Here is a 24,308-nt window from a genome sequence, read left to right as displayed (position 1 = left end):
AACTCCATAAAATCATTCTTAGTATTTTTAAAATTGATTCTATAACAATTTAGCATTGAATAATTGATTAAGATAACAATGTAAATTTTACTAAATTATTACATTTTTGTATTTCTACCTTACGTTTGCAAAAGAAAAATGTTAAAATTTTCAAACAAGAAATATTATTAAAAGTACTTTGCTGAAAACTGCTAAAAGTGGAGTTAGTCAATTTGATAACTGAAAGGCTCATTTAGAAAATTAGAACAGGAAAGTATTGCTACCGTGAATAATATCAGTTCTGAAACGAGTGTAGATTAATTTAAATTCAAAGTTGTGTGATGTACGCATCAGAATTTTTAATTACAGGAATGTATTTTATCTTGAAATGTAAAACCTCTAATTTTGAGAGGGAGTTAAAATTATTTAAAACAATAAATTAAAACATGCCTAAAGTCCCTTAAGCGAAATCTTAGGTAATAATTGTCTGATTTCAATTATTCTTTTTGTCTTGTTTTGTAGAGGGTTTAATTAACTATCAAATGACCATATCTATAATTTACCTTAAAATGTATATTTTCTGTTATTACTGAAACATTTTTCCTGCTTTTTCTTGGGAATTTGTTTGATATACAAAAAGTAGAAGGGTTTTAAGCAGAAGGCCTCTGACAATTTTGATCAGTAAAATGTTACTGGCAGTCTATTAAGACAAGAGATATTGAAAATACTCTTTATGGATATTTTGCAGCTGCTTTTGTCCTGAAGATTTCTGATTTTGTACACTGGTATCAGGGACCAAATCTCTACAAAACAAAATTTGAGCACCTGTTCAAGAGATAATATTCAACTTTTCTAAAAATATTTATGATAGTAATTCTAAAACACTATATTTTACCTTCCTCTTCATAAATGGCAGATAGTAATCATGAGTTCTGATAAGATCTAGAGTGAGCTGTGGCTTTAAAACCAATTTAGAAAAAAAAATAAAAATAGGCCCAGTAGACCGAGAAAACTGTGGGTGGTATGTAAACATAATTTTTCTTATTCAATTTTTAGATTCTATGTATCTTAAAAAATAAAAACTTAAATTTTGAAGAGGGCTAAAATTATTTTTTACAGGGTCGATCATAAAGATTCAGAATTGAAAATAACAAATTAATTTAGTAAAACTCACTTTTGCAATAATCTCTCTCTTGCGTCTATCTTCTTTAAGATCCTCCTTCAGCTGCTTAACAAGTTCTGTAGCATCTTTCAGTTTGTTTCGCAGAGTAAGATTCTAAAAAAAAAAATTCAATAAATAATAACTTTTGTACAATTAATATAATATTTAATATACAAAATGTCTTTGAGTACTTGTTCTTCCCAAAAAGCAATGCTCCGTCGATGCTGCTCTTCCTCTTCTTTCGCCTCATTCCTGAATCGCTCCAGATTCTTATGCAACATTTCTGTTTCTCTTTGAAGAAGTGTAACTTGATCTCTCTAATCAAACAGATGCCAATTAATACACCATGATAAACTATTCTTGAAAAATATTAATAATTAAAATTTCTAAAATATAGTAACTTCACATCTTCTATGGTATAAGGAAATTACATGGTAATGGTTATGTGCTAACTTGATTATATTAATAAAACTAAAGTGAATACAATAATAAATAGTAATTAGAAACTTGTAGCAATGCCTTTTAAACTATTGTACTAGGATGCAATAACCTTTAACATTCATTCCTCAACTTTTTGAATAGTAAAGACATGAAATAAATTTAAAATAACAAAAATCTTATAACATTTTTCTATCACGACCACCATGAACAAAAAGATAAAATATTTGCGACATAGATGTGTTGTATTATAATAGTTTGTTAATAGAATTAGTTTTATCTTTGCCAATAATAATTAAAGAAAGGAGGAACTTACTAGAGCAGAATTATGTTCTTCAAGAACACGATTTTCTCTATATCTTCCGAGCAACCTTCTATTTCTTTCAGCATGAACCTCTCTTCTATGCCTTTCAAACTGAAGTTGAAGAGTTAATAATACTAATTGATCTTTCAGCTGTTTTACTTCACTGAATTCAATACCTAAATATAAATTATAGATTTGCAGAAAATAAATTTCACTTTATCTTAAACAATAGGATGACAGAATATTTTAATAATACTACTATTTGGATCGATCAAGATTATAAATATTTCTATTTCTTTGTAAAAATAAACTTTTTATCAGAAATTATTGCAACATATACCAGCTTAGAGTAGAGACGTAGTTATAACTTAGATAGCAACTGTTACTTGATAAAATCAAACAAAATATAAACATCAATAGTTCATAAATATATTCTATATTTAAATTCTTGTTTAAGACAAGATAATTTGGTTTGAAAAAACTTATGATCTTTTATTTCAACTTTCATTTTTTCTTCTCTAATGTTTCAGCCTTTGGGTCATAATCAAGGATAAATCATCCTTGACAATGGCCAAAGGGCTTTTTTTTTTTTTTATCACCTCTTAGAACAGCCATTGGTCAAGAAATAGCATACCCTTACCGAGTACATAGGCTGTAGTAGAACATATGTTTACAATTATTTTAAACATAACTTGTTCATTAGTTAAAACATTTTCACATTTGGTTCTTAATTAGAAAAAACATATCTACCTAAATTTTTTAACCCTTTTTTTTAAAAATATCTTTATTGAAATTTACAACTGTATATTATATAATACATTCAGTAAATTTGATCTTAGTTAAAATGGAGTGTTAGAGGCGTGTAAAGAAACCACCCATTGGTAGTATTCTAATGACATTTTACATTAGTAGGCCTTGTGGCCATCTTTTTTTCAGGCGCCTCGGAAGATTGTCAGAAATGGAAGAGTATGCAAGGTTAGAAACTAGGGGGTTTGAGTGATTAGGGAGTTTATAATGGAAGGAATGATATCTGGTTTGGGCTAGATCGGTTACATAGGGAACATTAAGATCTCTATGTATGATTTTATTTGTGACAAAGTAAGGAGCACTGAGGATTTTATGAAGGATTTTGGATTGTAAGGATTGGATACGAGAGGAATTCGAAGGTTTAGTGGAGCCCCAAAGCTCAATGTCCAGATTGGCCTTATTACAGTCATGTAGATCAGTCTTTTGTTTGTTTTTTAACCCTAAGTTTACATTAAGATTCTAATTGTTGGAAGAACTAGAATATAAGCGGGGAATAATTGATGACTGGAGTTTTTCCCTCAAGTTAAGGAGTGGAAAGATGAAGAAAATACAAAATGCAATGTAGAAGTTTTTCACTTTTAATAATGCCTATTAAAAAATATAATCCAATCAGCTATAAAAATAATAAACACCCAAGAAGCTAAACTAGTAAGACTAACAATTAGAGGCTCTCTGGCACCACCTGAAAGGCTTTGACCAAATTTGCTGCAATTCGTGTGGCCTTTGAAATAGTATTATATAGAACATGTCATGATTCTGATATATTAAAACCAATTCGCAGAAAAATAGTAATAACGAAACTGTTATAATGACAAAACTTTACTATAAACAAGTAAAAAGAAGATAGGATACCTTTCAGAAATTTTACAACAGAGACATTAGAAAAACATTTCAATGAAAAAAAGTTTTTTTCAGAAATTAGGAATAAGAATTTGAAGTTTTAGAAACTTTATAGAACGATAGAGTTATAGTTATGTTATAAAAATTTGTGGAGAGGAATTTTTAAATTAAACAATGATTTTAAAAAATTAAATGTATAATTAGCGCATTATACATTTAAATGGATTTTTTCTTTCTTGAAATCCATGTACTGCAAATCACTTTTTAATATAGAAAGACTATTAAAGTGGACTTTAATAGTATATTTTGGTATACATGTATAAATGTATACATCCTTAAATGTAACTCAAAATTGATTTTCGCTAAATTTTGTTTTAACAACAGCCTTAGTTAATTTATAATTAATAATTAATAGCTGTAAGTTAGCTGGGTCTACATTTATCATTAAAAAAAAAAATCTTTAAACTTAAAATTTTGTGAAATTAAACAACAAATTCATGCTCTGTTATAATAAACTTGCATTCTTATTATCAGCTACTGTTGATGAAAATATTTTGAACCTTTTTTCTGATATTAATTTATGTTAAATATATAATTCTATATAATACATTTAATATTTATTTCTAATTCTAAAATTTATTCATTGCCAAAAATAAATAGAATTGAGATTTATAAACAATCATGAACTAAAAAGATTTAATAAATATAATTAAGTACCTGATTTACTGTGCCTTTCTTTAAGCTGCTCCTTAGTTACTTTAAGGTACAGCTCTAAAGGTCCCTTAGGATGATCCTCACGAAATATTGGGGGGGAAGTTACATCTAAAAGCAATCACACAAATTAACATAAAAAATTGCCATCAAAACACTAAAATTAAGAATTCTCTCCGTCTCTGTATCTCTCACTCCGACCTTTTCACCAAAATGACAATAAAACTAAATTTTTTTCTATACAAAAATTAACTTTAAACAGTCAAATATCTTTCATTCTGTATAATGATCTTTGTCTATCTTTCTGGTAACTTCATGATCCCGTCTCTAACAATTTCTGGTCTTATCAGAAACAAAAAAAAAAAAAAAAAAACTCAACCAATAGTAGTACCAAGGCTATAGTTAAGAGACAAGATAAAATATTTATAAAAGCCATAAACTAACATTGAGGGCAGAAATTTATTCCAGTATATCAACTTTTAAAATTATTAAAATAAAATTTATTCTTGGAGTTGCATAACATGGGATAATTTTGGTAGTGCCCCAGAAGGCTATAAAAATTTTACAGGGTAAAAGGCTAAATAATAAACCCAGCACGAGCAGACAAAAAATATTTTAAGGAGTGAATAGGAAGAAGAAAAGGCAACTGACATTTTTGTGAAATGTGTGTGAGGTTTGATTTAGGAAATCAATATAATAGGTGATAGGAAATCAATATTTTTTTTAGCTTCGACTGCCCTGGTAAGAGAATGAAGGGGGACAGCCAGTTTTCGCTGTAACATTAAGATTTAGAGACATATATAGTTTTGAAACAAAAACTCTCACTGTGCTTCAATATTATTACTATATCCAAACAACTGAACCATGAACCAAAGAGTGGTAAAATATTTTTTAGCAGTAAAAAAAAGTCCACTAATTCATTATATTATATTAAACTCTTAATTTTCTTCAAAATATTTTATCTTCGGGAATTCAAGGATTTCATTATCTTTAAACCTTCCCATGGCGAAATGGAACATATTGAACAAATAAAATGCACATAACCGACCGAATGACTTATGCAAGTGTGGTAAACAATTTTTTAGTAGTGAAAATTGGTATTTTAAAAAAAAAAACTGCAAGTAAATCGGTCCAGTAATAACGAAGTCTATCGAGGAAAAAGATTCGACAGCTCTCTTTTATAAATAGAGAGATAGAGAAGATGCTGTGATGAGACGGAAGCTATGGTTACGTATTTGAAAACGACTAATTTTGCCGTATCATCGTTAATACTGGTCCCATTTTGGTTATTTTCTTCTTCTTTGAGGCAATTTTATTTGCCATGTATATACCACCTAAAATATAAATAGTTTTAAAAGAAAAACTTTTTAGGAGTGAAACAAAGTTGATATTCGTTTTCAGCACCTCGAAAAAACCCTATATACGAATTTTCGTAAAATTTTTTAGTCCCAAATTTTTGCCCTACATCAGCCTTATATTTCTTTTTTAAAATCTAAAAAATGGAAATAACTTCAATACTGTTGTAACTTCAATTTTTCCTTCAAAAAAGCATCTAACTTAACTTTTGTCGAGTTCGGCTATAAGAGCAGACATTCAACTTTCCAACAGTTCTATTAACGTGACAATCGGATAAAAGGGAGTGGAGTTATTAAAAAAATAATGAAAAATAGTAGACAGAGGAAAAAAAAAAATGCACTGATGGAATCAAAGTGAAAAATGAATGATTTTTAATTTCTTCCAAAAATGCTATTTAGTACTCTGGGACAACCCTGAAAATGAATATGGTTTTCTTTTTTCTAAAAAAAATTTACCTAACTACTTTACTCCGAGCCTTATGCTTAATTCTGTTCACAAATTTTTTTCTACCCAAAAATCTCATGATTTCATCATCTTTAAGCCTTCCCACAGCGAAATGGAAGATATAGAAAAAATTAGATGTAAATCGGTCCAGAAATAACCAAGTCTATCGAGGACAATGATTAAACAGCTCTCTTTTATATAGAGAGAGATTCTTCAAAGACAAAATTAATTCTCTTAATCAAGTAAGAATAGCTAATATGCCTTTACAACCCCAAACCTTTTTTTTATAGTCCATTCCCATTAAAACCAAAATGTCAAATAACTTGACATTATTTGGGTAGCCATACTAAACTGGGATCTTCATAAAACAGAAAATAACAGGAAAGCTACAGTATCCTACTAGATAAGATATGATACAGGTATCACCTGAGGATTTTAATGACAGATTTGTCAAAAGGAGGAGGAGTTTCATATTGTCACTTCTAAAGCCTTCTTTCACAAAAAATCTGGGCATTGCAATATAATAGAAATTATTCAGAAAGGTAGAGCTTTTTAATAATTCACATCAGAAGACATACCTGGAGGTGCACTGCGTTGTTGTAATGGCTCCACCGGATTTAAAACTGAAAGGAGAAGATGTTCATATATCAAGGGTTGAAGAGGATCAGTCTGAGTTCCAGAACTAACAAAAGTTTTTTCAATCTGTTGAATTTCAAAACAAAAGATTAATGTAATAGATAAATTGAAAAAAAAATCTGACATATTTAGATTTTCAAAGACAAGATGTCATCAAATTGATACTTTTTACTAATTCAATCAAGATTATCAAGTTAAGGAGTTTTTTGCCACTTTCCTCATTTGAGGACAGTATGTTTTATGATTTTTCCATTTATACAACTTTATTTAAAATTCTTATATCTCTTTTATATTATTCTATACCTACTTGAGATTAAAAAAAAATATATCAATCATTATAATTAGTTCAGTGAAAATTTTAACTAAAGTTTGAAAAGTAATACAAGATTTTTTGATTCATTTCAAAATTATGTAAACAAATTAATAAAAAATAAAATAAATATGCAATCTAGCAGCATTTAAACCATCAATGAAACCATTAAAACAAAACATAAAATAGTGAAGTTTTAGTTTTGAACCCTTTATTAATCCCTGTCCTCATTTGAGGATGGCCCTCTAGAGGAGAAGTGGTTTTTATAGGTATATTTTGCTAAGAATTGTCCATGTGGAGCCAATTGAACACAAAACAAATAGATGGTTTAAAACAGGTTAAATTACAGGTCTTTTTTTCAGAAGTCCATAAAAATTTATTTTATACTACTTGTTTTGTTTTTTTTAAATGACAAGAGAATGAAGGAAGCAAACATTACCTTTTTAGATAAAACCTCAGCCTCGATATGAGCCTCATTCTTACCGTCTTCTAAAGGCTTTGATATTTCTGGACAAGAAATTGTACGCCTTAAATACTTTTTTTTGGACTCTTTTGGACTATTTCCACAGCTAACTCCTGAAAAAAAAATAATGAGTACATATGTATAATAAAAATAATAATAATGTGAAATAACAATTCAGTGCTTAGCAAGGAAGCTCAGATTTAAGAACAAAGGTTATACAAGGAGGTGATTTTTTTAAGATCATGCTGAACTGCCAGATTTTTCCCCAATTAAGGGTACCCACTTATGAAGCTGGTTGGACCCAAGGTGGGCTCCAGAACCCACAGGTTATACTCAGGGCTACAGTGTAACAGAAAATAATTATATTTTAATATATGTATGTATATATGAAGTGCACCTTCAATTTAGATTGATTGCATGTGTTTAAGTTCTAAAACTATGATTTGAAATTGGGAATATTGAACTGCATTGAAGTTAATTAGCTAATCTCTGTACGTAAAGCATGGTAAAAATTTGATTAATTACATAATAAAATAGAACTATGTACTACAGTGATGAAATTTGTCCATCAGAGTGACTAAATTTAAGATTAATTTGAAGTTACAAGTTAAGTTACTAACAAAGTATTGTCTACTGACAATAACGAACCCAGTTTTAATAAAATTAAACACAGTATTGAGGTACATAATTTTATGCTATGTGATAGCTTAAAATATTATTCTTATATAATGTTGGTATTAAATTATGAACTAGACGACACATACCCTAGGTAACTAATCATGACCAAAATGGCTTTTCTCTTGTTCAGGCAAATGCATTATGAATATGGTTTTGAATACAAATCATTTCATATTATAATAATTTTTAAATTGGAAAAATGAATTCGATTCTTGAATTATCAGATCCACATGGGCCATTTTGTATGAAGTTTAGGTTAGATTTAAAATTGTGTAATTTTGAAGTGGGGTCAGCGAAGATGGTAATATTGATTTGTCAATGTGCATGAAGATCCGATTACAGAGAATTAGAAATGAAAAATCGAGTGAACTCACTTCGATAGACATTTAAGTGGATGAAGGATGCATCTTCTATCTCCTTATCTACCTCTCTTCCAGTTCTGGTCTCTAGTTAGAGAGCCACTTCCTTGAGTTACTATGCATTTTAACTTGAATTCAGGGAAGAACAAAGATAATTTCTCTGAATGCAACAAAAGAAAGAATGGCGCTCTTCTTACATTTTCTTTATGCCAAACAAAACGCTAGAGACTGTTTCTAACTACATAGGCCTCAAGGGGCACAGATGCTGCTAATTATTACTAAGCTTATACTTGTGTTGTGGAGGGGCCACCATCTGTTTACATTTTTTGTTTTTTTTTTTAAACGAAACAATATATGTTTAAATAATTACAGCCTGACAAGGTAACAAATCGGACTAATAAATAATTATCTAATAGAAGTAATCCAAAAGTTAATGCTAACTTAAAGAAAGTAGATGCAAGGTCTCAGGTTGACATTGGCTATAACAGCGAAGTCTACGGGCAAAGTTATTTACACTTCTACATTCTGGCAAACGGAGTCCACCTCCAGCTTTCCATTCCCTCCATTCTACTCCATCTGAGGTTCCACCACTAGTAGAATCACCAAGAACACTATCCTCACGCTTTACCTGAAACACACAAAAGAACCCATTAATAAACAAACTGTAAAAAATAGTCTTAAATGATTATTAAAATATTTTTTTTTTTCTATTTTGAAAATCAATTTTTCAGACATCAATGGTGCCGAGAAAAGATGTTGGTACTTACATAATTAAATTAAAATTTTTTTTTACATGTGATGTGATTTTCATATCAATGGCCGAGAAAAATAAAAATCAAGGATAATACAGATAAACAGTGAATAATTGATTATTGAGTGTTTCATTTCCATCTGCACCCCCAACAATCTTCTATTATAAAAAAAAAAAAAACTTTATTTTAAATTGAAATTCAGTGTGTCTGGAGACCTCGAGTTCATCAGTTCAAAGTTGCAGAATGAACAAATTGACAATATAATAGGAAGGTAGAACTTGAAGCTTTCCAATCCAGCTTTGGGAAATGGAGATGAAGTGTTTCTCAAAAGACTTATTCCACTATAAGAGCTAAATTTGATAACTGTTGACTATATGAGTAGTGGGGAACAACTAACTTTCTCTAATATCTAAACCCAACCTAAAATTCTAGGGAATAACTAAGTAGCAATGGAAGAATGAAGAGGCACTTTTTTAGAACAAAAAAGTGAATCTAGGTTAAACAAGATAGGAATAAATGGATGGGCAAAGTTAGATTAGTGAACATGGAGCCACATATTCTCAAAATTTTGGTATCTGTAACATAAAGAAAGAATGAAGTTTTTTTGTTTGTTTTTATCAATTTTACCCCACTAAATGAGATTAGTAACATTAGGAGAGACATGATTTAGTAGTTTGCTGTCTTCTCAATATCATGTGTGGTGTAGCTTTTAGTTTTTTAATAATATTAGATAAGTAGAAATGTTTTTTGTTTTTTTTACTTGTGAGAAATGTAAATAACATGCCCAATTTAATTAATTATTTTTTAATCTTACCCACCACAATATATACATTTCCACGAAAATTTAATGTTGTCCTGTAATTGCCAAAAGGGCATTTCAAGGTACTTAGTTTGGGTCCACTGCGTACAGGGGAACTTGGTGGCGCTTATCCGCTATGAGATATATACAAGTTATACAACGTTATATAAGATACAATGGAGAGCATAGAGGCCTCCCAAACAGTTTAATTATATTGTCAATCATTAATTTATGTAAATGATTTTTAAATATTATTCTTGTTGAGGATCATAACTATTGAATACGTATAAATTCATTTGGTGAGGGAGGTAAAAGTCAAGTAAAATCTATAGTACCTTTACTATATTATTGCACTAAAGAGTGATTTGTAGTTGTAATCATTTTGGGATGAAGGACAGTATAGGATTTTTCCCAACCAAAATATAAAAAATGCAGCAAATTTTAACACAATGGTTTATTTATTTATCAGTCAAACAATAAAAATGATTTGAGTGATCGCAGCAAGCTTAAAAAACTAAAATAAAAAATCGACTAATTGTTATATTTATTTCCAAAGATCATTTTGGGGGTGTTGATCAAATGTTGATTGTCATGAAACGTCATCCAAAGATCAAATGTTGGGTGCTTACACCAACAGAGAGTAGAGTAGCTTGGATTTTGATTTTTTTTTGTGAAGTTAAGCTTTTTTTTTAAAGAATTAAATTAATTTTAAGAAATATTTCATTTATTTTGGGAGATGTATAGTTTTTGAACTATCGAAAAAAGTAACAAAAAGTTCATGATGTTCCATGGAAACCTCTTCCAAATAGATTTAAAAACCTGGTTAGAAAGTCCAATACACAGTATCTTTGCTGATATTGGCACAATTTAGATGGTTTTATTTTGTTTTGTAGGAAATTTAATAACTTTTTAAATATTTATTTATCTATATAATTTACCATAAAATGGGTGAGATATGTGAAAATAAAGTTTTTATTTTAGTCATATCTCTCCATTCTGCTCTTTCTATAATATTTATTCTATATGCAAAAGTTAAAGGAGTTTAAGAGGACAAATTTAATCAAAATCATTAGAACTGTTTTGGCAATACAGTCTACAAAAACATGTTTTTCAGCTATTTCAGACAGAGAGCCCAGTTTAGTACAAAGATATCAAGGCCTAAACCCAATAAAAAAAAATATAAAAAATTGGTTGCTTTTATTATTTATTAATTTTTTTTTTTACATTTTATTAATTTTTCACTAGTTGTCTTGTGGCCTCTTTTTCTTAATTCATATTATTTCTCATTATATCATACATTATGAAATGTTTATTAATAAATATCAATATATTTATATTTTAAATAAATAAATATTTTATAAAATGCTTGTAATTAACTAAAACAGTTTTTGCTTCCTCACTACCTAAGTTAGGGAAGCTTTGGATTCATAGAGAAACTGAAAAAAATGTTTATCCTAAGTTTAAAATTTACCCTCTCATTTTACATTTTAGACCTCAAGGAACAGATTTAGTTACATATCTGTCTGTAGTCCATTTCATGTTCGAGCATGGTACATTGAACCATTATGTAAATTTTGGGGGATTGTGTGGAATGGTACCTAGCCTAGTAGGTATATATCACAAACATGTGTGTAGATATATTTTCATTAGACTACTTTTGCTTAGAGTATAAAACATATTTTCTTGGCACAATTATATTTCAAACATGGCTTGTCCAATTTGACCAAAATTTGGAGGAAAGTTAAAAGTGTTGTCATGGCTTAGTATAAATGTTGGATAGAAAATGAGAAGTAGTGAAGACATAGTCTATTACAGATATATTTTTTTCCACTGCAAATCTATTAGTAATTAAAAGTTCGACAAAAGAACATGGAACACTTAATGCCAATGCTATGTGACACTTAGGAGGACAATAGGAACAAAAAGTTATTTACTTCAATTTATTTCAGATTAAAATTTATGTAATATGACATAGTCTTCAATAAAGTTCTTGAAATATAGGTAATTATTAACAATATAAAAAAACTATAAGAAGATAAGAAAAAACAAAACAAAAAAATAAATAAATAGAATTTGGTCTGGGTGCGGTCAAATAAAGTTTTATTATATTTATTATATTTTATTCGGACTAAATTCTATTTATTGATACACACGCTCAATCAGCAATCTTCCAGTATGTCAAAAAAAAAGATAGAAATAGTTATAAGATAGAAAGGAAGCTATACTGACTCACGAACTTGGGAAAAAAAAATATTTTTAAAGAACTATGCACATTCTCGTAAATCTATTAGTAATTGAAGGGTTAAGGAAAAAAGCATATGACAAAATGAAAAAAAAAGGTGTTAAATTAAATTTATCTCACATTCAAATTTATGTAATATGACATGTTCATCCACTTAAGTCTTCCATGACAATGTTTTTTACAAATAATTATACATGAGCAATTTAAGATAATTCAAGTGCTACAAAGAAAAATCATTTATGTTTTTGTGTTCTAGCATTAAATAATGTTTAAACCTTATGTGCTATTTTTTCACAAAAATTTAACAAACCAACCTGTCTTGAACAAGAATTTGGCGATGTAGTCATGGTTGTTTCCACTTCTCTATCCTCATCACTCCTATCACCAGGCGTATGAGGTCTACCCCTATCCACGAGGGGAATCATTCGTAAAGGACTACCCGGTGGATAGGATGCTTTAGATTTAGTGTGTAAATTTTCAACCTGAATCAAATAAAATAACTAAATATTAAACAAAAATCAATAAATATAATAATTAATTTTGTCTAGAATGAACAAATAAATAATTCATAACAACAATACAAGTTTTATGTAAATATGTAAGGTTCTTGGAATTGTCTGCAACAGGCTTATGTGAATGCACTTACCCAAACTTGCACACTTAGTGATGAAAGAAAAAATGTTTTTACTTAAATCATAAAATTAAGAATTAGAATGTGCAGTAGAACTGGTTTTCAGCTGTTACTGATTCCACAAACCGTATATATTACAGTATTAAACAATATATTTTTATTGGTTCCTTATAGGAACCAACCTCATGAAGAATGTATTATATATGTATCTAAATCAAAGGCTAAATACCACATATCCCCTCACCATAGTAAGCTAGATGGAATTGGTCATAATAAACACTAAATATTGTTTCAAAAGGTATCGTGTTCAGCTATCTACTTAAACCTAGATGCAGGTGGCCTGCAGGATATTTAAATAATCAAATCAAGTTTTAAATCATAAGATAACTAGATTTAATACAGACATTTACAAAGAAAGCACATCTTAATTTATAATAGAACTTATGAATAAAATGCTGATGTAATAATGATGGTTATGAATTAATACTGATATATATGAAATTGAGAATACTGGGAACATTACTGGTATATTATTGACTACACTATTGAAAATGGTTGCCACTCCAATTACAATCTAGTACAATCATTATAGCTTATCTGGAGTACTCACTTCTGTCTAGTGGTGGTTGTTGTTTCCACCGGCTTGGCTGGTCTACTGCTTACGACATCTTCTCTTTTTTCATGACTGTACTCTCTTTGGTCATCTGCCCTGCAACCAGCTGTCTCTTTCTAGGACCTGTACTGTACTCTAGACCCAGAAATGCCCAAATTCCTCTACTTCCTTCTACCCGAACTGTCAAATACCTCTCTTTTGTTCTTATCCTTCGTTACCCCTTCTCAGCTTGCTTGGATTTTTTTCCCACCACTTCATTGAGCGATTGCCTTATTGGGGGAGGGAACAAGACATTCCTGGAAAATCAAGCAGGTATTCCATCCTTAGAAATTTCAGAATTCTTCCATCTTTTCTAGGATATTACTACTTTACTGCCAGATTAGGAAATGCAAGTTGGGTATCACCCCTTAGATATTATTTCTTTTTATGAAAGTATCTTTACTCTTGAGCAACCAATAAGTAATTAGTAATACTTCGGATATGTATTGAAACTAAATTCCTTTTCAACCCAGCATTCTCAAAACATTAACTAAAAGAAGCTTAAGTTTAAATTATAAAACCAGTTTTTACATAACTTTCCATGAAATGATTCTTTAGTTAATCTGGATAAATAAAACAAATAATTCAACAGATGTTCTTGAAAAAAATAAATATCTAAACAAAAATTTTACTCACTTGATTTCTTTCTGAAAGCACGCGATGGACCCTATGCAGGCCAGTGGGAGTAGACGAGAGTTTGAAAGTGGAATGGTCCTTTCTTAATGGAGAAGAAGGTTGGGAATGAAAAGTACTGAGACTGCGTACAACAGAGGAACTAGCAGCTGAGTGAGCTCTTTCACCATGCTCATGCATGTCCTAAACAAAAATTATTTATACTATCTAGCCATTCAAAAAGAAATATTAAAATTGCAACATTTAACAATTATGTTTAAGAAAACATAAAATATTCCGTTCAATTTATAATTCTTTTTTTTTCAGCATTTTTATAATTCCAATATTCTTGATTGTTATAAAATATTACACAAAATTTTGTTGGATTTAGTTCATAAGTTTAAGAGAAAAAAAGGGTCATGAAATGTTTTTTTACAAGGTAACATGAAAATTGCTGAGAATATTTTTCACAATTCAAAATTATTACAACTGATATGGATACTATACATACTTAAACTGGCTCAGTAGTTAAAGGTCACTAATGGAAAATGAATGAGGAGGGAATTTTTTTTTCTTAATTATAATATTATACTTATTTCTTGATTCAAAACCCATGCTTTTCAGAGCCCTGGAAGTGACTTAAACTTTAAACAAATTTAGTACCAGGTGTGTTCCACAGTTTAAAAAATATAAGATAGTTAGTACTTCATTTCCTGCCATTGCACAACAATCCCAACAATTTTTTCATCAATTACCAAGTCTATTTTTAAATGATTATAATATATCTTAGTAATATCATGAAGTATATTAAAACCTTATACTTTAAAACTATGAAAAAAATGTTTATTTTAGTATTTTATCTCTCTTGAAAGCCATGCTTAATACTTCCACTCACCAATACATAAGATTCATAGTAAGGGGAAGTATTTTAACCGTGAAAAATTTCAAATTTGGGTTCTCAATAAAAATACGATTTGAAGTTCCTTGAGTCGAACAAACCCTTACAAAATGATTTATGTGTCTGTGAACAGTCTTACTCAAAAACGAAGTTGTACAAAACAAATAACATATTTAAGGTATGTGTATGCCTAGGATGTTACAGCAACTTCTTCATTAAAATCGACTAATCAGAAGTGCCACTTTAGAGATCAAGTTTACACTTTCTTAGGAATTTTTAAAAAATGTCACTAACGATTTTGATTAAACTCAGTAAATAAATTTACAATTAAGTGGTGTTTAGTATCAGATAAGTCCCATCCTTATGGAAGTAGCTTAACAGGGCTTGGATGAGGAATTTTTAAAAAAATCTTTCTCAGAAGTACCTTTAATTTCGCTTATTTGAAATAAATAACCAGTTTCTATAGTAAGAAATAGTAAACAATAGGTTAATTATGAAATATTAAAGAATTGAAACATAAAAATGGAAAAGTAGAGAAAGAAATTGAAATTGGGAAAATCAGAGACTGTCCTATCTCTTCAGATCACATTGGTATGTACACAGTTTCATTATCTTATTTTAAAATGTTACATTCATGGCAGAAACAAAGTTGATATTTGTTATTTTCACCTTAAGAAACTTTGGAATACAAATTTTTATAGTAAGTGAAAGTTGTGTAATGCGCGGACTGCACCAGATTTAACATCAGGTACCTTTGCCTTTAAATCCAGGTTACTTATCTTGAAATGTAGTCCTAGGGGGCTAATAATGTTGTGGTAGACAGTTCCTAATCTCCCCAAACACTGAGGATAGCTACAGATATTAAATAAAATTATTCAAATCACTTTTTCAGGTTAAAGGTACTACTTTAACAGTTTATCAGGCAAGATAAAAAATAAAAATAATCTGATGGATTGCACAATTTCCTCTGCTTTAAATAGTTAAGGAAGAAAAAGGGCAAAGCAATAATTTATCACTTGCCTTGATGGGTGTTGATTCTGGTGTGGCTTCGATAGCAGCTTCAGGAGGGGAGTTTCCTTCCTGAGGCACATAAGCCGATATCACACAACCCTAAAAATAAAAAAAAATACTTTCTGAAATAAAAATATAAATACTCATAAATAAATATATATACAAAATCTATTAACAATTTATCATTTTTTTTTTTCCTGACAGAAAACAAAGCAGACAAATCTTCACAGAACAATGGTAAGCATCTAAGAAGTACAAATACTTGCAGCTATCAATTTCCTTAGTACTAATTAAACTGAAAAACCCTTGTATATTTAAAGATTTAAAAATAATGACTTGCCAAAAATGGGATGAAAGTTGTTCAGCAAACTAAATTGTTAACATCCATATTTTGAGTTATGTTCCCTCCCCCCCAATTAAATTACCATTAATAGTGTTTTTAGATTTCTAGACTCATTTAAGGAAAATTAACACTTTTTTTTTTTTCTTCTACATTGTTCATCCAAAGGTGGAATAAGTTAATAGAAACAAAATGAAAATAATTTTTATAACCCCAGGACTGATGCCTCATAAAAGAAATTACATGAAAACAGAACATGGCCAAAACAGTTTAGTTTGAATCATTTATTACAACAAATAATAATAAGGCTGTGGTGCCAGAGAATATTGAACCCAACATTCTTAATTCAGTAATGTTGCCAGTTCAAATTTGTCTTAGGAAGGTTGATATTTACTATGTAGTGAATATACGGAACAAATGAGCCCACTATGGATAGAAAGGGTTGGTAACCTATCCTTGTTGGAGAATATGATGACCATAAACAAACAACAAATAAAAATTACGTTTCTCTAATGTTGAATGATTATAATGACATTTTTCTTCATAAGGAACGTTAATATTTTTTCACACATTAGAATACATCAGTAAAAACTAATGTAAAATGAAAATGAAACTTATTCATTATCTATAAATATTTATATGGATGCAGGGGTGGAGGAAATGAACAAAGGGTTGGATTTAAATGAGGAAAGAAAAGAAGTATTGCAGACTAGTAATACAGTAGAATTCTAGAAGGCTGTAGCATAATTAATAAAGACTTCACAAAATATCCCATTGTAAGCCACTGTGATCAAAGTGATGGAATAAGGAGTTTAAGAATGTTTGTAGGAAGAAGATGAGAGTAACAGTACTGAGTTTTATTTAAACAAAATTCCAAGAATTTTGATAGAGAACCAAATGAAATTTAGATGTTCTAAAGAAATAAGTTAAAAAGGATGGAATGAATTTCTGAATGGGACCAGATTCAATGACTATATCCGTGTATTTATTAAGGTTAAAGGAAAATGGATTATTGCAAGTCCAAGTGCTAATTATATGAAGATCTTCTTGTCGTTTACTGATAGTTAGATTATGTTCTAATAAAGGGAGTAATCGGGAATTAAAATTTTGAAGTCAATAAGAATAATTAATTGAACTAAAGAGTTCAAGCGCAGCCAAAAACAACCTTTGAAAATTAAATTAAAGCATAAAAACTACCTGAATAACTGGAGTGTGTGGTATGGAAGAATCTCCAGGGGGAGTAATAGCTCCGAAAGCAATAGCCGGACTCCAAATCTCTGCTGGTTCTGGTAAGTTTGCACTATAGCTACCCACGACAGGGACACCATGATTACCCAGCTCGACATAACCCTCTGTTGTGAGTTTCGTCTCTATAGATCAGAAAATAACAATAGATACAAGAAATAATTAAAACTGATAGTCATAATATCCAAAATTGAAATTATAATTACCAAAACTAGAGCAAGTAGAAATCATAAGACGAGATCGTGATTGGAGAGTTGAAGAATTCCTTCTATAAGAGTAGTCTTCATGTTGCCTATCATAATTTCCTTCAATTGTAAACTTGGCACATTCAATTATTACGTCATTTGCTTCAATTTTTTTCCATCTAAAATAAAAAAAATAATATATCAATATCATAACAATAAGTTAAATAAAATTTGTCTTACACAGTTGTTTTATTTGAAAACAGTTTTGATTATCCTGGGAATGACAAAATAAATTCAACGGTACTCCTGAGATCCTCCAGGTCGCCATTACAACTTGGTCATCAAGTCAGTAGGTTGAGACCATTTCTGCTTCCATTTTTCCTCTATTAAGACACACAACCTTCTGAAAAAGGGGAGTAGGATGCATGAGACGCCCGATAAGGTTGAAAACATTATAAAATGCATGGAGGTGCTTCAGAAGGAACTGGTGTTGGCATTCCTGGACTTTGAACGTACATTTACTATCACCACGGATGCAGGATGGTGTCGCAGGATTGTGAGGGTGGAGAGCGACCGGTGGTGTACGCTAGCAGACGGTTAACAAATGCAGAGACAAGATATAGCGCACTTGAGCGAGAACTGTTAGGCATTGTGTGGGCTGTAGAACATTTTCGCCCCTATGTTTTCGGGAGGAAATTCCGAGTACATACTAATCACAGAACGCTTCAATGGGTTGGGATGCTTAAAGAGTCCTCGGCTAGGGTCACCACATGTAAGGAACTGCTCAACCAGTATAACATAATAATCCAGTACAAACCAGGAAAAAAAATGTAGTCGCTGACTGGCTATCCCGTGCGATCATTGTAAATGCATTAGAGGAGGAACAACCACAGACTTCAGGAGAGATGACAGTTTTTGCGAGAATGGACACCAGGGGAAGAAGAAACGTAAAACACAACGGGAAACGACCATGAGCCATCATCCGAGAACAAAAGCTCAACCGAGGGAAGACGAACGGAGATGGAAGAGCTTGAGGAGGTGGTGAACAATTAATCACACCAAATAGTTTGGAAGACAAGAACTTCTGGACCCAATAAGATGGACTTCGCTAAATATGGGAAGACCCTGATCATTACTATTTGGTCGGCACCGGGTGTCAGGAATGATCAGATCTGCCAGGTGCTGAAAGATGCATTCAAACCGAGATGAATATACCATCTATATGTCGGGAATGGAGTGGTTTGAGAGAAGATAAAACGCCATTAGAATAAATCGGAATGGATCGAAACTTTGTTCGTTGCCTAATGATGGGCTACAAGTGGGTTACAGTGATTGACCTCTTTAGCAAAGTGGTCATGGAACATCAGATTCGAGAAAGATCGGCTGAGGCGGTATTGGGAGGGCTGCGTTTATGATTCCAGTTCTATGGAGTACCAGAAAGGATATCGTCTGTTGCGGGTCGGCAGTTCGATAACACCAATGTCAGGGAAGAAATGAAGGCTTTGGAGGTAAGGTGGCATCTAAACACCCCAGGACACCCTAAGAGCATGGGGGGGTATAGAGAGGCTCCACAGTACGTTAAGCGATCACTTGTGGGTGTATCAGCTAGATAAGGGACTGGAACCACAAGAGGCTATGATAAGAGCTATAGCAACCTATAACCACTCCGTGCATATGGCAATGGGATTCGCTCCATTCGAAATTCTGTCTTAGAGGGCGCAAGCGTGATTATAGAAACACAGTGATTGACAGAGGGGAGAACATCGGTAATGGGATAGCACTGAGAAAAACGTGGGACAAGGTGAAGGAGAGAATCGAAAAGGGGAAAGCCAAACACATGGCACGACATAACCAGAGTGTATGAGACATTGTGGGGAAAATTGGTTTAGGGGCAGTGGTTTACCATAGGGTGAGCTGTTTGGAGTTAATGAGGCATGTTCATAAAATGGTAGGGGGGGAGTTACGGTTGGACAAGGCCTGTATATAACTCTAATCCTAACTCCTCATGTAAATAAACCCCAATAATGTGTATAAGGAGCATCACAGAGATAATAAAGCGGTATCATTCCAGTAAGCATGCGTATATATTCTGTTACCTTTTCCTTTTTTTTTAAGTCTTATAGTCCGAGTGCTGGTAAGTTACACACACATGCACACGCACACACACACACACATGTGTATATATTTTAAAAAGCATCCTTTTAATCAAAAATTATTTTTTGCCTCAGTATAAATAAAGATGAGTTCACATTAGCTATTTATAGATAAAATGACAGTATAGGCATAAATCTATCTAATATTAAATATATAATTCAGTTTTACCAAGAGTATATTGTCGGACTAATAGTAAAAGTGATCATTACATTGAAAATAACAGCACTTGTTTACTAATAGCCCATATGTAGAAAGTAGATTTATTAAGGATGTGGATGATTTAAAAGAAAATTGGGCCAGACATATCTTAAAGCTGTGAATGATATATTATAATTCTTGGATTAACTGTCTCATTTGGAAAAACAGAACCATGCACCACACCAAATATGCATCTTATTTTGACTTCTCCTGCCCTTTGTAGAACATACTAAACAAATTATGCCGCTATGTTATTGAAAACCTTCCTTTAAACAACTTTTTTAATAACTTGAAACTTTTCCTAAATGTTTTCCAGTCTCTGGTTAATAGCACCCACCTTTCTGCCTTTACATTTAATTTAATTTACATTTTCATTTATTAGAATCTAACATCCATTTTGCACCTTTTAAAATGATTTCAGTACTACATACTTCTAATTTATCAATACACTTTCTTTTTAAAAAATTATAAAAACAAAATAGAAAATCCAAACTGAACCACTATTGAACCAAACTATGGAAAAAGAACGTGCAAACTTCGGTAAAACAGTTCTACCAACATTAAAAATTATGATATAGTTTTGAAACTATTAGAAGTAACAAATTGGATATTAAATATTAAAGAATTGCAATTACTGAAAAAATAAATGTGAATAGCAAACAGCCTTTTTTTCATTTCAATTTCAGTCTTACATCAAATTAAATTTAAATATGATAAATATAACAGATTTCTTTAGACTTTACCTGTTAGCAGATACTTCCAGTTCCTTAGATGCAGTAACTAAAAGAGGATGCATTCGGACAGTATCAAGCATTGGCTGTGTACATATAAATGATAAATCGTTATTAACAAAATATATTTTATTAGTATTTTATAACAACATTAAAACATATGTAACTGATGTATGTAATAATATTGAAAAGAAATATATAAGAAACACAATGTAGGTTATATAAAATACATTAAGAACTAAAAGAAGCATTTCACAAAATACCAGACCAGCAATTTGAACAATAGCTATTTCTTACGAAACTGATTATACATGTAACTCATTTTAGATCGGCTTTAAGATAGGTGGTCCGAACAAGTTTTAAAAGACATAGTCAAATTGAGTTGATGTATTTACCAATATTAGGAGGTAATATTCCCAGTATTAGGAAATAAATCGCGCGTTTCTTGACATGGTTTTTTTCGCAGGGTGGGTTCGTCACTCCCACGCCTATTTTTCGTGAGTGCCACCCATTGGCTAACGGGCCTCACAAATGCCCGGGGAGAGGTTGTCAGTGAGTTTTGTATTATTTTGTGCTTTAAAAAAGCCTGTGTGGGACCGGGATTTGATCCGACAACCTGTGGATTGGTAGACTGGCACGTTACCACACTGCTACCGCTGCCCCCATAAACTTCTTATAGGCTGAAAAAAATACTTATTTGATAACTGATTCTTAAGCCTCTTCAGAGTAGAACCACAAAATTCATTCCAAATAGAAAAGGAAGGTTCAAATGAATAAAATAAGCCTTTTATAAAACATATGCTTCTTAACAAAAACATATTAAAGATGACTTAATCCCTTGTGCATTTGGGCAATTGGTGCCGCTTCAGAAATTGTAAGTAGCAATCAGGACAGACAAGTAGCAATCAGCAGATATATGAGCTATTGGATTCCCTAAAATCCTCTGTAGCATGAATTCAAAGACATTTACTTTATACAATGAATCAGTGTTTGTGATATGCATCTCAAGTGCTTGTATATATTGTAGAGATATTTTACATCCATAGTAACGTAAAACATCAAAATTATTATACATTATTTACTGTTGCTAAAAACAGTAAATGAAGACAGTAAAAGTGAAAAATTAAAATATTAAAAAGAAAGATATTACATAAATTTGTTTTACTATACGACCTAGACTTTTTAGAAAAAAAAAAATTAAAAATTATAGTTGCAAAGGTCAAGTCACTTAGCTAAAAATACAATGTTTTAAATAAATATATTTATTCTATTCCTGGACGCTTTGGAGGTACTGTGTTCCCTCTTTAGCATAATATAATTCATTTTTAAAACAAACATTGAATTAAATTATGCAGAAGATAGAAGAAACACTGTATCCCCAAAGCATTCAGGAATAAAAAATATATATATATTCAAAACATTGTTAAGTTTCGACCTTTAGGCAATTATAATTTCTTAAAAATTGTTGAGAATATTGTAGTTTTAGCATGTCATAAATAATGTGCAGAGATGAGAATTAAAAAAAGGAGTATAAAATATAATTTAATAATTTCTTTGTCAGATAGGTTCATTATGAATATTAATTTGCATTTCAATGCATTACAATAGTAAATAATATTCATTTAACCAATTCCATGTTATATGAACATTTTAAATAATAAAGTTGAACATACTAAATAATATGATTTAAAAAGATAAAATTCTCAAAGTCAATGGAACAACGGCCTCCTATTTCAATGTAAGCACAAAGCAAAGCATATCCGGCAAGAAAAATTCATACCATGTAAGGATGGAGAGTAACTCAAACCCAAAAACACTACTCAGTTTAGGATCACATGGAAAATAAATTGAAAAGACTGAAGCAAAGGCATAGATAGAGTGAGTGCTGATGCCAGCTCTCTTGGAATCATGAATTGGTGGACGGTTGTTAGGGAAAGAGGAGTGGAAGACAAATCTTGAGGAAGTCAAGTTCTGTTAATGGATTGTAATGCTCAGTATGATAATGATGGCTTAAAACTCTGAGGAGGTAGAGACTCTAGGCGAATGGGACCTATGTCTACCTCATGCTGGTTGTCCTATAATCTCTGTACTATATAAACCAATTAAAATCCTTTTATTTCCTTGAAACAACATTTGATAGGTTTCAGTAGCTGTTCATTGCTGTTTATAACTAAATTTTATTTTAACCTTAAGATTTTCAGCTAATACCATTATAATATACCATAATATAATAAGAAAATTGGAGATCGATCAAGAATTACAGAAAACAATGGTATTTTTTCTAATGTAGGTCTAGTAAACACCAAAAAAGAAAACAATATCATATTCTTTAAATATATAATTTTTAATTATATTCCTTATTAGTTTTAAAGGACCTCTGTATTTCACTATAAAATAATTTGGAAATATTGCTGAGTTCATTGGTATAAAAAATAAGAATTTTTATTTCTGATAAAAATTAGAAATAATTAATAGTGGCAAACTGTTTCCTTTTGGAGAAGTATACATCCTTTTGAAAGCCATTCAAAAATTAATTTGTAGTTTTTCGGATTAAATGTGAAATTAAATTTTCAAAATAAAATATAAAATATTAAAAGAAAAAATTTTAAAGCCTACAAACTAAAGACTAATAAAAATATATAATATTAACTTCAGAATGATAATAGATATACCTTGATAGTATGTGTAAAAACAGGAAGACTTTCCTTTGAATTGTAATGTTGCCGCAGGTATGATAAAAAATTACAAGGGAACATGCCATAAAGGCGATTGAAAAGAGCATATAATCCAATCTCGACATGGAGTAAATATCCTTCAGGTACTTTGTGAGGGTTGTTGGTTTTCCATATCGCTAAATGACTGAAAAAAATAAATCATTTCAAATTTAAAAACATTAAGTCCTAACGAAAACAATGTAATTACAATATATTACTAACACAACATAAAGAAGAGAATACTCCTATAATTTACTTTTCATAAAAATTTATCAGATGTTTATAAAAAAAGGAAATAAAATATGAAGAAAATAATCATAATAAAAAACATGGTCAGTGTTGTGGTCAAAAAAGAACAAAATAGTTTTCAACTATTTATTGTCCGACATTTCGCCCCACTTTGTAGGGCTTCATCAGGGCTGTTTAAGACGATAGGTTAAATACACATTGTTAAGACATAGGTTAAACAGACATTGGTCTGTTTAACCTATCATCTTGAACAGCCATGATGAAGCCCAACAAAGAGGGGCGAAACATTGGACAATAGATAGTTGAAAACTATTTGGTTCTTTATTTACCACAACCCTGACCATCTTCTTCATATCTGATATTAAATGGTCAACTATTTATGTATGTATGTATGTATATATATATATA

The 24,308-nt window shown here is 30.7% G+C and overlaps 1 protein-coding gene across 5 annotated transcripts in view; it reads right to left on the bottom strand.

Annotated features, from left to right (window-relative positions):
- Positions 1 to 24,308, bottom strand: part of Tsc1 (tuberous sclerosis 1 protein hamartin) — a 39,934-nt gene that overhangs the window by 8,725 nt on the left and 6,901 nt on the right. For all 5 annotated transcript variants that reach the window (XM_014420805.2, XM_014420804.2, XM_014420806.2 and 2 more), the window contains 14 exons: positions 23,610 to 23,796; positions 20,950 to 21,023; positions 17,876 to 18,033; positions 17,622 to 17,794; positions 16,094 to 16,183; positions 14,200 to 14,379; positions 12,595 to 12,762; positions 8,929 to 9,115; positions 7,427 to 7,563; positions 6,620 to 6,743; positions 4,248 to 4,352; positions 1,896 to 2,059; positions 1,333 to 1,458; positions 1,154 to 1,255 (listed from right to left, as the gene is read on the bottom strand). In XM_014420805.2, the coding sequence (XP_014276291.1) occupies positions 1,154 to 1,255; positions 1,333 to 1,458; positions 1,896 to 2,059; positions 4,248 to 4,352; positions 6,620 to 6,743; positions 7,427 to 7,563; positions 8,929 to 9,115; positions 12,595 to 12,762; positions 14,200 to 14,379; positions 16,094 to 16,183; positions 17,622 to 17,794; positions 17,876 to 18,033; positions 20,950 to 21,023; positions 23,610 to 23,796 (1,975 nt within the window). The remainder of the gene's footprint in view (positions 1 to 1,153; positions 1,256 to 1,332; positions 1,459 to 1,895; positions 2,060 to 4,247; positions 4,353 to 6,619; positions 6,744 to 7,426; positions 7,564 to 8,928; positions 9,116 to 12,594; positions 12,763 to 14,199; positions 14,380 to 16,093; positions 16,184 to 17,621; positions 17,795 to 17,875; positions 18,034 to 20,949; positions 21,024 to 23,609; positions 23,797 to 24,308) is intronic.

The sequence above is a fragment of the Halyomorpha halys genome, unplaced genomic scaffold (assembly GCF_000696795.3).
Source record: "Halyomorpha halys isolate HHAL.00 unplaced genomic scaffold, Hhal_1.1 Scaffold293.1, whole genome shotgun sequence".
Classification (NCBI taxonomy): Eukaryota; Metazoa; Arthropoda; class Insecta; order Hemiptera; family Pentatomidae; genus Halyomorpha; species Halyomorpha halys.
This window is presented reverse-complemented; position numbering and strand designations above follow the sequence as displayed.